The sequence below is a fragment of the Schistocerca serialis genome, chromosome 9 (genome assembly GCF_023864345.2).
Source record: "Schistocerca serialis cubense isolate TAMUIC-IGC-003099 chromosome 9, iqSchSeri2.2, whole genome shotgun sequence".
In the NCBI taxonomy this organism is placed as follows: Eukaryota; Metazoa; Arthropoda; class Insecta; order Orthoptera; family Acrididae; genus Schistocerca; species Schistocerca serialis.
In genome coordinates, this window is record NC_064646.1 from 386825750 (window position 1) to 386842481 (window position 16732).

Sequence of the window (16732 nt, forward strand, 5' to 3'; positions counted from 1 at the left end):
TATTATTATCGAAAGGTTTATCTTGTTGAATCTAATATTGTTAAGTTTATCAAAACTAAGCCGAAATTAATAAATGTACCTACTGATCACAAGTTAGTGGTTGCATTCCCGAGTACCTGGACATATCTTAGAATAATTTGCAGCAGATTTCTCATATATTTTTGCCTGCTTATAAGCTGGAAGAGGGCTGCGAAATATTTTGATGCCATTTCAAGAATGATTTTTGCTGAAGAATCTGATCATATTTTACTTAAAGAGATGCTTTAATATTACTGAGAATTTTCAGAACATAGCTCATAAATACAGTTTGTGCCAACTAGAGACAGGCTTTAATTGCACTGATGACAGCATTGTGGAAGAAGACCATTACTTTCATCATCCTCGGATTACCCCTACAATCTTTCCCTCTCTCATACTGAAAGGTATTGAACCTGCAGCCACAATTAACAATTAATCCAGAAATGAGATTGGACTGTAAACACCTCAGGAGGAAAAAGAAAAAGAGCCACTATAAGCTGCCAATTACTGTTAATGGGTGTTTTCTGAAGGTAAGAGATGTTTTTATTCCAAAGACAGATATGCCACTGCTCATCATGCTAGTCTGCTGCTTTTCTCCATAACTACTGCAGCCTAAAACCAATAGAACCCATATATTTCATGAAGTCTGTCTTACTCTACTGTTTTAACCCTCCTGCCCCCCTAAAAACACACACAACATTATTAAACAACAATTCCTTGATGCCACAGTATGGGACTTATCAATCGACACCTTTTAAGTCAATTTATGTTAGAAATTTCTTTACTCCCCCAATTCCATTCAGTACCTACTCATTAGTTATCAGATCTACCATATTTTAAAACCTTCTACTCTCTTCTTGTCTGAACTATGATTTTCTTGTCATTGCCAGTATGCATTTTATAGCCTCTCTACTTTTGCAACCTTCACATATTCCGCTGCACAAACAGCAAAGCTCTTCACTACTTCTAGTGTATCATTTCCTAATCTAATTCCCTGGCTGCCACCTGGTTCAATTCCACTGTATCCCATTGTCCTTGTTTTTCTTCAGCTGATGTAGATCTTATAACCTGTCTGTAAGACGCTATGTATTCCATCAACTGCTCTTTAAAATCTTTTTCAGTCACTGACAGAATTACAATGTCATCAGCTATCCTCAAGGTTTATATTTCTTCTCCCCTGAGCTTTAATTTCTGTTCCAAATTTTTCCTTGGTTTCCTTCACTGCTAGATTCATGCACAGATTGCACAACATCAACAATCCTGTTTCACTTCCTCCTTAACTACTGCTTCTGTTTCATATGCATTATCGAAGTCTTACTTCAGCAGTCAGATCTTTGGTCAAATTGCATATAACCTTTCACTCTTTGTATTGTATCCCTGATATCTTCAGAATACAAAGAGTATAATCCAGTGAACATTTTCACAAGCTTTTTCTGAGTGTACTCCAGTGAACATTTTCACAAGTTTTTCCTACATCTACAAATACTGTGAACTTAGGTTAGGCTTGTGTTTCTTCAGTCTATCTTCTAAGATAAGGCATTAGGTCAGTACTGCCTTATCTGTTCCTAAATTTCTCCATAACACAAATTGATCTACCCCAGGGTTGGCTTCTACCAGTCTTTCCATCCATTCTTCTGTTAATTACTTGTGCCAGTACTTTGCAACATTGATTTACCAAGTTGATGGTTCTGTAATATTCACCCCTATCAGTACCTGCATTTTTTGGCACTGGGATTATTCCTTTCTTCTTTAACTCTGAAAAACTACAATAAGGATATGTTTTATGCTGTGAGCATAATGCACATTGGCAGATGGGCTATAGCTTTACTGGCACTTTTTAACTTAGACAGCACTGGCTAGTCCAGTGGTCCAACTGATGTGCAGTGATGTGCGCAGTTGCAGCTATAGCACAAAAATAGATGAGCAGAGAAACAATATAGCTTCAAATGTCATTTAATTCTTAAAGAGAATGAAATAATATTCGGTAAAACCCCAGCATTACCAGCAGCTTCCTAGGGCACCAGATGGATAACATAACATGCTGTTGCTCTTAGCTAACATAGTATTGTAATTAAAAATAAGATTGAGGAAAATTCTTCACTTAAACACAGGGTAATTTCTCTACACAAGATATGAGTGATGCAAAAGGGAATTCATCGTATAGTTAAATATTGACTCCACTGAAGGTATTATTTACAATCAGTCCTCTGGTAATGTCATGATCCATTCCCTGTCTGAATTCAAGAAATACATTTCACTACTGGAAATTTCATGTGCTACATCAATGACAAGTCAAACAACAACAGAATCCACAAAGCCATCCAAGTGCCACATTTTCTCCTCCTTTCTTATGATGTGCCATTCTGTATCTTGTCGGCGTTTGACAGCGACACATGTCGAAGCTTTGGGAATTTGGTCCAGTATGTCTGGCAGCTTAAATCCTGTAACATGGCTCAATTCTGTTGGGTTCATATTGCAGTGGTACAGAGGCAACTGTAAAAAGGTAGCATTTGTATGGTGCTGTGAAAATTCTGAATGGTGGGCTCCATGTGGTTCCCAAGTTGTGCAGCGACCGTAAACCATAAAATTACCAAATAAGCACCAACCAGTCGCAAAATCGTGTTTTCTTTATTTACTTTTGCAAATCGATTTCAACTGATTAACAGTCATCATTGGTGCTTTCAAAGAAAGACAGTGTTACTACTCAGGGCACATATTCGTTGAAAGCACTGATGATGGCTGTTAATTCGTTGAAATCGATTTGTAAAAGTAAATAAAGAAAACATGATTTTGCGACTGGTTGCTGCTTATTTGGTAATTTTGCTGTGAAAATTGTTGTTGTCCATGTTCCCACAACACTTCCTACTGCGGCTCTTAAGAGACGACATCTGTGGTACAAAACAACGGACAAAGTCTAAATGAAGAGTATTTGGTTTTTTATTTTTGTCCTAAAAATTTAATTTGTTGTGTGTTCTTTATTTGAACTATCTCTACAGACAGCCTATTATAAAATATGGATAATTAAGAGTTTATATTTACTATGAAATCTGGAACTGTGTGTGCAATATATAAGTAGAAACAAGAAGATGTGCATTTTTTATTAAAAGTATTGATTAGGTATGTGTTAATTAGGATATATGTGACAAATTTTACATTTAAAAGATATAGGTATGCCAAATTGAATGTAAAAAAGGAACGACCAAACTGAGATTTGAACCCTCGATCCACAGACTGTAATGATTTACTGTTCAACAACACTACTGATTCAGTTACGCATTGTGTTTTCAAAACCCTCTTAGCTTTAGCAAGCACAATTCCTCAGAAAAGTTCAAAGCTGATATTTTTCTGTAAGCTTGTGAAAAACAAGAAGAACATCCTGTTTCCTGCCCCCCTCCCCCCCCCCAACACACACACACACACACACACACACACACACACACACACACACACACACACACACTTTTTAATTGTGTTCCATACTCATGTTTCACTACGGAGCAGGAAGTGATTTCAGACATTTTTATACTATGTGTTAACAGGACAACAGTACACAGAGAGAGATTGAGATTGTACATAAGTTTTGAAATAAAAACCACATAGCTAAAATGTTATTAAGAAAAATGTTGATGGCTGTTAATACATTAGAATTTCTTGATATCCAATACGTACATACATAGGACATACTTCCAAGAGCATAACAACACCAGTGTAGAAGAATGATATATACTTGATACTACAAGACACTGAAGAACAACAATATGAAAATATATTTACAATGCAATAAATGATAAAAATATAGTAAAGTTTAGAAAGGATATCAGGATGATCAACCCAGTGAGTATCATTCAGCCAGTATCCCTGAGCATCATCAGCCAACATTGCCTCATAACTGCGTTTCAAATAATGTATATCTTCCTTGTCAATGCCACGTGTTAAAAACTCGTACAATACAGTCATTTCTCCAATAATGTCCCGCTTGGAGAACACAACAGCCTTAGTAACAGGTTTAACATATGCAGTCTCGTTCATAAGCTCCTCAAACTTAGATTTTCGAGCTTTTTTGGAAGCTGGAGGCAGTTCATTTTCAACTGAAGTGGCATGATTAGTAAGCGGAGGTCGAGACAATGGCCGCTTAGCACCTCTCGGTGTTTCGTCACTACTAAGCGGAGAGGCAGAAGGTTCACGCCTGGGTGGTAAGCTATAGGAGTGTTCAGCCGTGATGTCAGGAGGTGATGACAATTCTGCAAATGTATCTTCAGGTGGAAGACCTCCATTCAATACTGTAGGTGGACCTGTGTCTGTTGCAGTCTTCAGGATGATGGATTCACCACCAGCCAGAGCCATGAGTGCTTCTGCTGCAGCAGAATCAACAGTGCTGTGCATTTCCATTTTGTGCAATGGACTGAGAGAAGTGGGGACAGCAACACTCGCTGGCAAAGGAATTTCTTCCAGTGCAGGTTTCACATCCTCAAGTCCCGCAACTCCAAATCCACTTTCTGTATCACTGAGACTCTCAGGGGGAATAGGAGTTTCACTGCGCTCAGGTGTCCTCGCTTTACTGTGAAAGTTAAGAAAGATTCATTACACTGGCATGCATGAAAAAGTGACATTACATAATCACAAAATAGTTGGGTTTAAATTTTTAGCTGCATAATGAAAACATTAAGATTTCACAGATAAATAATTTTAAAGGTTAGTAAAGAATTATATACAAGAATTTGCTGATAATTGATTTCTGAATCATTAGCAATAAGATTCTGATTTTTACAGATGTAGACACACCTATTTCTCAACAAAACTGATATATGCTGATAATTAATTGACTATTTTATTACACAATTATAACAAAGTTAAACCAGAAGATATTCAATATATCTGTGTGAAACAAAATGAATTAAGCTAACAAACCCCATTTTACTATGCTCGAAAGATATACATAGAATATTTTATTCAGAGTTTGACACACTGGGTTGGCTTCCTGTAAAAAATTTTAACTTTTGTTAAAATGCTAGATTTATGCACAAGTCTCAGTAAAGCAGAATCTACTGTTGCTTTGGACTCAACACAACAGTTATTTGTGCATTTGTATGAAATCATTCCAAAATAAATAAAAACCTGCATAAGGCAACTGCACTATTATACACAAAGTTACCTCTTTCTTCACTAGGATTTGCTGCAGTGAACTTTTCTGATAAAAGTTTACGCCAGTCAAGGACTCAAACCCTTGTACTTGTCTTCATCCAACTGAGGCTTAACAGTACACCATTTAAGCTAGTTATGAGAGTTCAATGCCAGATGCCCTTAATTAGCTACAAGTTTGTGGTACAATCACACCATAAATGATATATCCTCTCTCCTAGGAGCGTTAAACACACTGCAGAGCAGAAGACTACCTGTACTGTTCGGAATATATGAATAAGAGGGCATCTAGTGGCAACATGAATTTCTGAGTTAGCCTGCGAGGCTTCGATGACGCTTCTGGAAAGGCACTAATCTTGTAAGCCAAGTACATAAGTTTAAATCCTTGTCTGTCACCAAGTTTTAATTTGACACAACAGCTCAGTGCTAAATCTTTCCTCTCACAATTAATGGATATTAGTCTCCACCTTGTAACAACCCAAAATGGTTATCATATCCGACCTTTCTCAAACTAAGTGAACTTGTTTAATCCTCAACATTGCAAAGCTGAACTTTCCCTTAATCAATACGGTCTTGTTGCCTGTAGATAAATGCAGAGCCCAGTGCTGCACTGATATGAGCACTGTTAACAGAATGAAAGAGTAGTTTGTGCCTGTCTCATTTTTAGCAGCTTCCTTAGGATGAACAGAACTGGTTCACTAGATTCTACATAGAATATGAGAAAGAAACAAGTTCTCTGAACCTGTTGGTGAGTTCAACCACCTCAGGCTGGCGCGTATCACTGCTTCATACACATTGCAGCCACTGATGAATCCCCATCTCATCTCTTTGGTGTGGAAGACATGTCATTTTGCTCAAACAATGCACTACAAAAATGTAATTGTGTTACTGAAATTGCACAGAACCCATATGAGAATTATGCACATTAAAATCACGCACACATTTCCCAGAATAAAATTTGAAACTGCTGTGTGATGGCCACTCTTACATCATCCTCATAGTAGTGACTGACACATTGTTGTGTGAGACAAGGATAGAGAAATGTGTCAACAAACAGTGTGCTGAACAGACATACCCCTAGCAAATGATATAGCATCAATAATAATTTCAAGGGCTGTTTGTATAAAGCAGCTGATCTTTGATAAACACAAAAAATGAACTTCAATCAAGCTGAGCTCAAAGCCACTAAATGTTGTAGTACATAATCAAGACTGGCTTGGATGCTCCTGGAAAACATCCATTCATGCATTTCACATACCAGACCACAAATAGGTTGCCAGAGGACTATGACAAGAAAGTTTCCAATCAATCATATATTAGCCATTTTCAAGTGATGACATGAAAGTGAAACTTGCCCTTCCCAGAACCAATGGTCCTATCATTCTTGTACATATGTCATTGGAAACAGTTCTGCTGAAATGTGGCATGTAGCATCTTATGAAACTTTCCTGATGTAGCTGTTACCCTAGTACAAAGGAATGAACTTCATGTGTTGTTAGGCCCGTGCAGGACATGGTGGCCCATGTGCAGTGTAGAATTTTCATCCACAGTGCTGGCCAAGTTCAATTGTTTGTTCAGTAGTGGAGGTCACCTGGTTGGTGATGCATTGAGCTGGCAAAAATCAAAGCATACACCCTGCAATCTTTCTCAAATGGTTTTACAGAAAACATTCAGCACAAAATGCTTATTTTTATGTCACTTATATGTAGCTTTATATGTCAGCTTCACGATGAAGTGCCTGTCATTTGGTTACAAGTCACAGTTATTGAGATATCTGCATTTAAATAAGACAATGCTCGAAATTTGAAAAAGTTTGCAATGAAAAGGAGGGATTGCTATGATTTTGTGTTTGGTACATATTACACCCTGTGCTGCTGTATAAGAAATTTAGCTAACATCTTGACTTTTTCTTTAGACTTGGATGGAGGTCTCTACCTGTCACCAATCTTGAAAGAACTGATTTTACATAGTGCACTAATTTGGAATTGCACACGGCAGTGAAAAAGCCAGAATGAAATATCTGTAACATTCCTGACATCTCATAGATAGTTTGACGTATTCAAACAAGATTCTGGCAAATGACAGCATGCAAGGAGGAGAGTATTTTGCCATATGGCTAATACACAAAGCTTCATTATCAACCATACTGTTCAACAAACTAAAGACTTATTCGGTGAAACATGTATATTTTTAAGGCCAATCTATAGTTGTTGAAATGAGAATTGCCGTGAGTTCGTGAGTTTTGGAACAACATAAGTGAAGTCATTACACATTTATTTTTGTACCGAAGATGTGTTTTCTCCATAGGCTACTGACCTTACTTGTCCTCAGTTCCTCACTTAATAAACAACTGTGTCTGCACAACAAGTTAGTGAGGTGACATTGTGTAAAATCTGGTGTATTTTGGCAAAAGAGCAAATTGTAACAGGGCAACAAAACTGAATCATTCAAAAAGCCTCATACTTCACGGTGCCAATGGGACAGAACTCCATCCTGTTGGAAAATTAAGTCCTGGGAATCTCCCCTAACTTGAGGGAACAGCCGTTACTCCAACACATCCAGGTACGTGAATCCTGTTACAGTCCTTTCCACAAAGGAAAATGGTGATTAAACCTTTGTATGAGATACGACACAGAACACGTTGATCTTCGGTGAGTCTCTTTCGTGTTGCAATGGTGAATGTGGATTTTCCAAACCCTATATGTGAACATTGTGTGTGCTGACATTTCGCTTCATCACTAACAATTACATGCTTTAGAAATGCGTCAACCTCCATCTTTGCTAGCACATTACCAGAAAATGTGAGACGCTTCTCTTTGTCATTGGGATTGAGAGCCTGCACAAGTTGTAATCAGTACGGTTTGTACAGCAAACGCCGTCTCAGAACTTTCCATACAGTTGGTTGGGGTATTCCAAGTTCTTGACTGGCTCTATTGGTAGACTTACTGGGACTGTGCAAAAAACTTTCTTGAATCCGCCGGACACCATCCTCCGACACATGCAGTCGGCCTGTGCTTTTTCCTTTGCGCACACTCCCAGTTTGTTTAAACTGCTTAAACCAATGGTTAATGCTTCTACAAGTCGGTGGATGAATACCAAATTATATATGAAATGCCTGCTGCACTGCAATTTGTGACTCACTTTTTGTGAACTCAAGAACATGCTCCACAGTCTCCATCTCACTCAAAACTGACAGGGAAATGGAATGATGGGCCTACTGACACGTGAACTCTACTGGCCGCTTCTGAAACCATCACCGCCTGCCCACCAAAAACTCTGAAACTTCCTCTTTTCATTGGCATAAAGCTTGTTCATTTTGGATTAATACTTTAATACACGTGAATTTTTGGAAATGGGTCCAACACTTAGAACAACTCTGTAGTTATCGATAGGCACACAAAAAAGAATGAAAACATGCTAGCCTTCAGTTGAATCCCTTAATGATGTAGAGCATATATACCCGAGTGCGCACATGTGCGTACACATATACACACAGACAGGGAGAGAGAGAGAGAGAGAGAGAGAGAGAGAGAGAGAGAGAGATGCCTTTTTAGTTACAGTGTGTCAGCTGACCACACAATGCCAGGATTACAGTTTGAAAGGTAGAGTTTTGTAAGGGATTGTATTAGTTGAGGTGGGGAGAAGGAGAAAGAGGTGGAAGCAGAAGGAGGGATTGGGGAGGGGTAGCTGGCAGCTCAAGGGGAGGCAACCAGCGTGTAAGGTAGAAATGCGAGAGGAGGCACCGACATGTGTGCGGGATAGTAACACAACACACAGGTACCATACCAGATGAGTTCATGCGGCGCACAATGATGATAACATGAGGGCATGGATTGGGAGGTGGTGACAGGACAGGAAAGGAAGACTTTTGGGTACAGCATGTGGGTCAGTGTATTAGCAGAGATTGACGCCTTGAGGATTATGGGAGTTTTGAAAGGATAATTCCCATTTGCATAGTTAAGAAAAGATGGGTCTGGAGGAAAGATCCATGTGGCACTGTTTGTGAAGCGGCCACAGAACTTGAGCATGCTGTGCTTAGCAGTGTGCTCTGCCAGTGCATGGTCAACTGTGTGCTTGGCCACATTTTGTCAGTGGCCATCCATTCTTGATCATGCCCCCATGAAATCCTGTGCAGAAAGTAGTACATAGTATATGATGTGACTGCTTCCACATATAGCCCTTCCTCTGATGAAACAGAATAAGCCTGTGATAGGAATGTAATTTATGTAATGAAAGAGTGAATCAGGCAGGTCTTGCCCCTGGGTCTTCCACAATGATATGACCCCATGGCAAGAGGTTGGGAGTGAGAGTGGCATAGGAATAGACCAGGACATCATGGAAGTTGGGTAGGCAGCAGGGTGCCACTTTAGGAGTGGGGCAAAGGATTGTGAGTAGGACGTCCCCCATTTCTGGGCATCCTGAAAGATAGTCCCTGTGAAAGGACATGACTCAACTGTTCCAGTTTGGGTTGATATTAGGCAATGAGGGTGCATTCCTTTGCAGTTGTTTCTTGGGGGTGTGAGGATATGGAACAAGAAATCTGTTTGCAGACTAAGTTTGAAGGGTAGTGCCTGCCTGTGGAGGCCTTAGTGACCTTTCTAGTTGCCAAGGGAATTTTAGTCACTGCAGATACTCCATATATGCGTCAACAGGTTAAATGGGGGCAATTTTTTGGTGTGGGATGGGTGACTGCTGATGAAATGCAGGTAGTGTTGGTAGTTAGCAGGCTTGATATGGATGGAGGTAAGGATGGATCCATCAGAGAGGTGAAGGTCAACATCCAGGAAGTAAGCAAGTTGGGTTGAGGAGGATGAGGTTAAGGTGATTGGGTAGAAGGCATTGAAGTTGAGTCGGCATGAAGCAGCCAACATGTGTTTATCACTGCTCTGAGGCGTAGCTGCCAGAGGATGCTGTAAGTGTTGCAAATAAACCGAAGAGGCACTAGTCACGAGAGAACTTGTAATTAATCCATTGATGCACTCCACTGTTCAGATGAAAAAGTCTTTGACTCAAAGCTCCCACAAATTCAGTTGCAAATTTCCAGCAGGAATCACCCATTCTTTGTTCGGGGACTTCAGTGTCGGGGGAACATTCACATCGCGTCACCCTGTGCACTGTAGGCTTTTTTCTTCTTCCCGCACTCCCTTGCATCAATAGGTTTAACACTTCCCACTTATGTAAGTTCACAATTTTTTTTCCCTTTCCAAAGAAAAGCAAACATGTCATGACTCCCTAAATAAAGAATCCTTACACTGGAGAGACGGTAAACCAAAGCATCGCAAACTTTACCGTACAACCTGCAGCATGATGAAGGGAGCACAAGAGGCAGTAGATATCATTGTACCCATCAGTATCACCGTCCTCTTAGCAATCATCAGGAGATCATTTATCAACTGACAAGTGGCAGTGAAACTACGAAAACATCAACAGAACATACAGTCACAATACCAGTAATATGAGACGTGGAACTTCCTGGCAGATTAAAACTGTGTGCAGGACCAAGGCTCGAACTCGGGACCTTTGTCTTCACTTGCCTGCGAAAGGCAAAGGTCCTGAGTTCGAGTCTCGGTCTGGCACACAGTTTTAATCTGCCAGGAAGTTTCATATTGGAGCACACTTCGCTGCAGAGTGAAAATCTCATTCGGGAATGTGAGACATGTTCTATCTTGACCCAGTGGAATTACTGGGGGCTAGAATTACAAGAGCTGAAGGTAATGGAACAGGAGTTACCACAGCCGGAATTACCAGTCAAGGAACAGTACCACAGTGATGGATCACTGCAGCTGGGAGGTATCAGATGCAAACAAAAATAAACACACACACAAGAGAGCCACTAATGCCTTTGGCAATGGTGGGCCACTGTTGCTAACACCTACTACACCTATCATTAGTAGCAGCTACAACGACAACAACACAAGGGACAACAGAAACAGCCCTGCAGCAACCCCAAACAACAACACAGTAACAGCTATGCAGAGCACACCTACACAGACTGGATTTGCACCAGTCATCATACACAAATATTGAGACCTGAGTCTTCATGGAGAGATACAGACCAACAACATCTTACTCAAAACTATCAGTGGATCATGCTGCACTACATATATCTACCAAGGCTGGGTACACAAACCCAATAAGCTTCCTAGAGAAATGCAATGTTGAATAAGCCATGTACAGAACTGCTGATGACAAAACTCAACAGTACATAATGACGGGAATGGATTCACAAACTCATAATGAAACAGTACAAGGAGAACTTGTCGCTCTTGGCTGAGAATGTGTAAGTGCAAGCCGCATGACACGGTTCTGAACACACAGAAACATATTCAACTAATTGGTGGAGCTATCTGACATGGCCAGATGCTGCGACCTGCTGAAGGTACAGCTCTTCCCTCACATGGTCATGACTGTAGAAATACACAACCCACCACAAGTCCCCCAATAATGCCACTGCTCTCAGAATTTTGGAAATCTGGCCGCACACGGTGGTCTGGCACCCTGCTGCTGTAAATACACTGGTACACTGGCAGCCATTAGATCCCACAGTGATAAACAGATGAACACAAATGAGCCAAATGTGGTGGGCCACACAGGGCCAGTAATGCAGGGTGCATTGTCTGCATACAGGCCTGAGATGCAAAAACACTAAAGATAACAAAGCAATCATCATAACAGCTCCAAAGTCCTCCACACCCCCCCCCCCCCACCCCCACACCCTCCCACACACACACACACACACACACACACACACACACACACACACACACACACCACAAACAATGATTGAGGAACTGAGTCTCCTTTTCACTGGTATTGTTGCTAGAACTCTACCAGTGGCAAGTGAGGGGCAGAAGACTTTCAGGGCCCTGCAGACTCACAGCCAATACAGCAACAGACATACAGCCTGTACAGACAACACAAGCCACTGCAACCACACCAATCATGAGACTAGAACCAGAGCACAACAACACAACCCTGCCCCGGAATTTCGGACTACACAACACACAAAAATATTACATATTACACATGGGCAACCACTACCTCAGAGAAGCAGAAGAAAGGAGTCAAACAATAACCTATCACACGTGGGAACATTCCTACCCCACAACAACCACACCAACAAAATGCAGGCACACAGCTCAGAGAGTCAAACCCCAATGCACACTATACTCGCCCTCACCACAACTATAACATGGGTGCCAACAAAATGAACCCACAAAACCAACACCGAAGCCTGCCCATACATCACGCCAAAACAAACAAGCAGCCAATAACACATCCACTAACGCAAAGGCCAACAGGAACACGGTATTGGAGGAATAATCGAGAAATTATTTCTCAACCACACATTGACCCAGGTCCATGAAGGTCTTTGGTTTCATCATCACACTCGGCACACAGCTCATTGTGGCCACATCCGACCAGCACTGAGCTGTCATAACAAACTCCTTCAGCACACTCCTCTCACTCTCTCATGGATAACAGCCCCTCACGCAAAAAACATTAACACTGACACAGATCCTGTTCTGGAATGCAGATGGGATCACCAACATTCGAACAACACTACTGAATTAGTCACATTCATAGAGAGGAAGGGTATCTGTATTGCTCATGAACAATATGAAGCTTAAACTGCACAAACAACTACATTAATCAGGCTCCTGCAGCTATCGTACTCACCGACAGGACGGCAAGAAAGGAGGTAGAACAGCAAGCATTATGCACTAGGAAAAGAACTCCCTGAACTCAAAATTTTGGAGGCCATGCCCTTCAGGCCTATACTAATGATATCGCTATACAATCCACCTAACCACATCATAACATGGGATATCAGCATAATATATAACACTGCACCATGGGTATCACTGCAGGAGATCGTAATGCAAAACACCCTGACTGGAATTCTTGGAGGTGAAACTCCAATGGCAAAAAACTATTTGAACATACACTAGGCTGAAACTACATTACACTAGTGCCTGTTGATCCAATGTACATACCCTATCACAGTGGACAGAGGCCAGATGTGGTAGACATGGCACTCATCAGGGGCATTGCAGTTACACTCAACATTGAGGTAGTAAATGATATGCCCTCAAACCACATGCCTGTAATACTGCACATGGAAGAAACACTGCACAGCATAGAACAATGCCGGATACAAAACTGCAAGCACATGAATTGGGCTCTGTTCAAAGAAACACTTGATAGTCGTATTCCAGACACACAAACTTACGTGCACAGCTCAAACTGATGCAGATGTCAAAGCACTCATAGCTGCTGTCCAGGATGCAATGATCGACACCATTCCAGTCTTTACACCACACCACACCATCACTCAACGGCCCTGTCCCATTAAATCCTGGGCCTTAACTCAATGAGAAACTGTCTCACGAGATACGGGCAGTGCATAGTGGCAGCGCACCAGGCACTCGTCATACAAACTGTTCGTTAACAGGCTCTACTGTATTATATAGGAGAAAATACAAACATTTAAAGTCACACAGTGCCATCAAAAACTCCCTGGGCTGGACAGCACTCAACCAGGAATGTGGAAATTTACTTGTCACTTCACCAAGGAGAAACACTACATGGCCAAACAGCCCTGCATAATCCACAGAGGAGAAGGCAGAGCTTATGACCGTAACACTTGCAGCATCATTCACACCAAATCTGGTTCCATCGAACCCTGTATTCACACCTGAAACTGATCAGGAGGTTACACACCTTGTAGCCCGCCCTTGCATGATGAAATTAGGTGTGCTGGTACACTCGAAATCGCATGCGCTATTAAGCACACCATTGCTAGGAAAGCTCCTGGTCCCAATGGCATTCAAAACTGAAACCTCCAAAGTTCAAGGATAAAGCCACAGAATACCTAACACACATCACCAATGCCATCCCATGACACCAACACTTCCTTGTCTTTTGGAGAGCAGTCACAGTCCTGATGTTCAGGAAGCCAGGGAAAGATCACTCCCTCCTACAAAACTGCACTCGCTCAGCATGACTGTTGAAAAGGTAGGCACTGACACACTAATGACACCCTGAGGCCAGAGCAATAACTCCTCCTTTCTGTAGCTTATCATATAACAAATGGCTACAACACCAAGAAAGCAAAGGGGGCTGTATGCCCACACATCAAAAAGACTTTGGATCATCTCTGGCATAACAGCCTCATTTGAAAACTCATCGAAATTAGTTCCCTCGATGGACTTGTATACCTCATACATTTATACCCAACCAAAAGATGGCCTCAGTCTGGGCAAACAATCAACATTACATGATATACGAGCTGGAGTATCCCAAGGCAGCATCCTGGGAGCTGCCTTGTTTAATCTCTACATTAATGATATCTGAACTAAAGAAAACACAATGGTTGCCATCTACACGGATGAAACGCCATCCTAGTGCAGGAGTGGAAAACATCAAACATCAATTCATGATTTCAGACAACTCAGAACTGCTGAGTCTTTGTTGGAACAGCAGTGTTTTAAGTTAAACGTCAACAAATGCGAGGCAGTCTGTTCACTCTTAGACCAAAATAACTACACAAACAGCAACACTGCAGACAAATAACAACACAACACACACACTCAGTACATTTCCGCAAGAAAGTCAGGTACACATAACATATAGCGCTCAAATAGGAAGAGAAATCCATTACTGTACAGCTACACAATTGATGACAAACAGCTGGACACAGCGTCTGCCATAAAACATCTAGGTTTAACTATATAGAGCAACCTTAAGTGGAATGACCACATAAAACAGATAGTGGGAAAAGCACACACCAGACTCATACTAATCGGAAGAATCTTAAGGAAATGTAACTCATCCACAAAAGAAGTGGCTTATATGGTGGTTGTTCACCCAATTCTTGAGTATTGTTCATCTATCTGGGGTTCCTATGAGGTAGTAATGATAGAGGAGATAAAGAAGACCCAACGAAGAGCGGTGCGTTTCATCACGAAATCCTTTAGCTGGTGAGAGAGCATTACGGAGATGCTAAACTAAGATGTATACATGGACACGGAAAAAAAATTCCCGTATTTTTCTCGGCTAAAAATACACTTTCTCCCACACGAAAATACACTTTTTCCATGTTAAGTGACAGTATACTTTTCCTCAAAACTGCAAAACTTATCAATCCTTTGAATCGTTATGGTTTTATACACTGGCATGGAATTTACAGGCATTTTAGAAAACTAAACTCGGGGGAAAAAAAACATGTTTTGAAAAGATTTTTAATGTGCACCAACATGTACACATCATGTTTTCGTATTATGAAAGTATAAATTCAAATTTCACCAAATAGTGCATGTTACTTTCCAAAGCATTGAAATCGATATTGCGATGCGCTTTTGTAAGCTAGTCATAGCTCATGTCACATGATCTAGCCAGCCGATGATTGCGAGCATTCAGAACATAGGATACATGATGTAGCCAGCCAACAGCAACATCACTGCTAAGTAGAGCGAACGCACAAATAGGAAAAGTTAATGGTTTAAATTAATATACATAGTGCTGCTACCAGAAAAGAAAAACTTCCACATATAACATTGGTCTCTAAGATTAATAAGCTGCAAGAGAAGGTAAGCTTTCACATACAATATTGATCTTTTTTGAGCATGTTACACTTTAACATACATCACACAAATGTGCCAGTAAAAGTTTTAATAATGACATAAATAGCTAATCATCTGGACTCGAAATTCTTCTAAATGGTCGTCCTCAAAGAGTTGATTTTTAAATGAGAGTCAGACGCTCTGTGATTTAAGAAATTCATCATACATTCTCGCACATAGTTCATCTTGCATAAAAGGAAATTTATTCTGAAAGTAACGCTTCTCAAACCACGATTCACAATATTTTCCTGTGATTTGTTACGAACAGGTTCATTTGATCAGTTGCCAGAGAGCGCCAGATAACGCGCGCCACCGCGCTTGCTCAGCTACGATGATGCAGGAAGCCCATATGTTCGTTATGTGTAAAACATTAAAAGATCTTACATTATGCCTCAGAAGAAACAAGACATCAGAGTATACTCCAAGAGCATCAAAATTTCACTCCAAAAACATCGAAATTTCGTGAACCATACTAAAATCCATAATTTGGCTTATTTGTATGTCCAAATTCAGGTGTAAATTTTCTCGGAGTGCCAGTACCGTATTATCTTACGTTTGGTTCTTTATTATGGCATAATGCCATACGTGCTAGAAGATGAAAATGTGCACTTGAAATGTAACGAACAGCTGAAACTAGCCAATACTGTGAACTTAAATAATTCATTTCAAATAAATTGACTGCCTCAGTGGGAAAGATTAATAAAAGCCAAATTTCTTTAGCAAACCGACAAAAATAACTTCATTGTTCTTCAAGGTGATTAATGCTTGACTGTTAGAAAGATGGAAATAAAATAAAATCTGAAATCAAGAACATATTTGAGCCTTCCATAATTATGTGAATGTATTTTAATTCACTTCATAGCTCCTGGCCACAGAAATTCATTTTGTTTTTGTTTGATGTGAGAGCAATAAATGAAGAGGAAACACCAAAACCACTAAATGTGAACACG

At 40.6% G+C, this 16732-nt stretch overlaps 1 protein-coding gene across 3 annotated transcripts in view; it reads right to left on the reverse strand.

The window, feature by feature from the left end:
• LOC126418649 (histone-lysine N-methyltransferase SETD1B) overlaps positions 1-16732 on the reverse strand; it is a 168558-nt gene that overhangs the window by 29477 nt on the left and 122349 nt on the right. For all 3 annotated transcript variants that reach the window (XM_050085523.1, XM_050085521.1, XM_050085522.1), the window contains one exon: positions 3837-4576. In XM_050085523.1, the coding sequence (XP_049941480.1) occupies positions 3837-4576 (740 nt within the window). The remainder of the gene's footprint in view (positions 1-3836; positions 4577-16732) is intronic.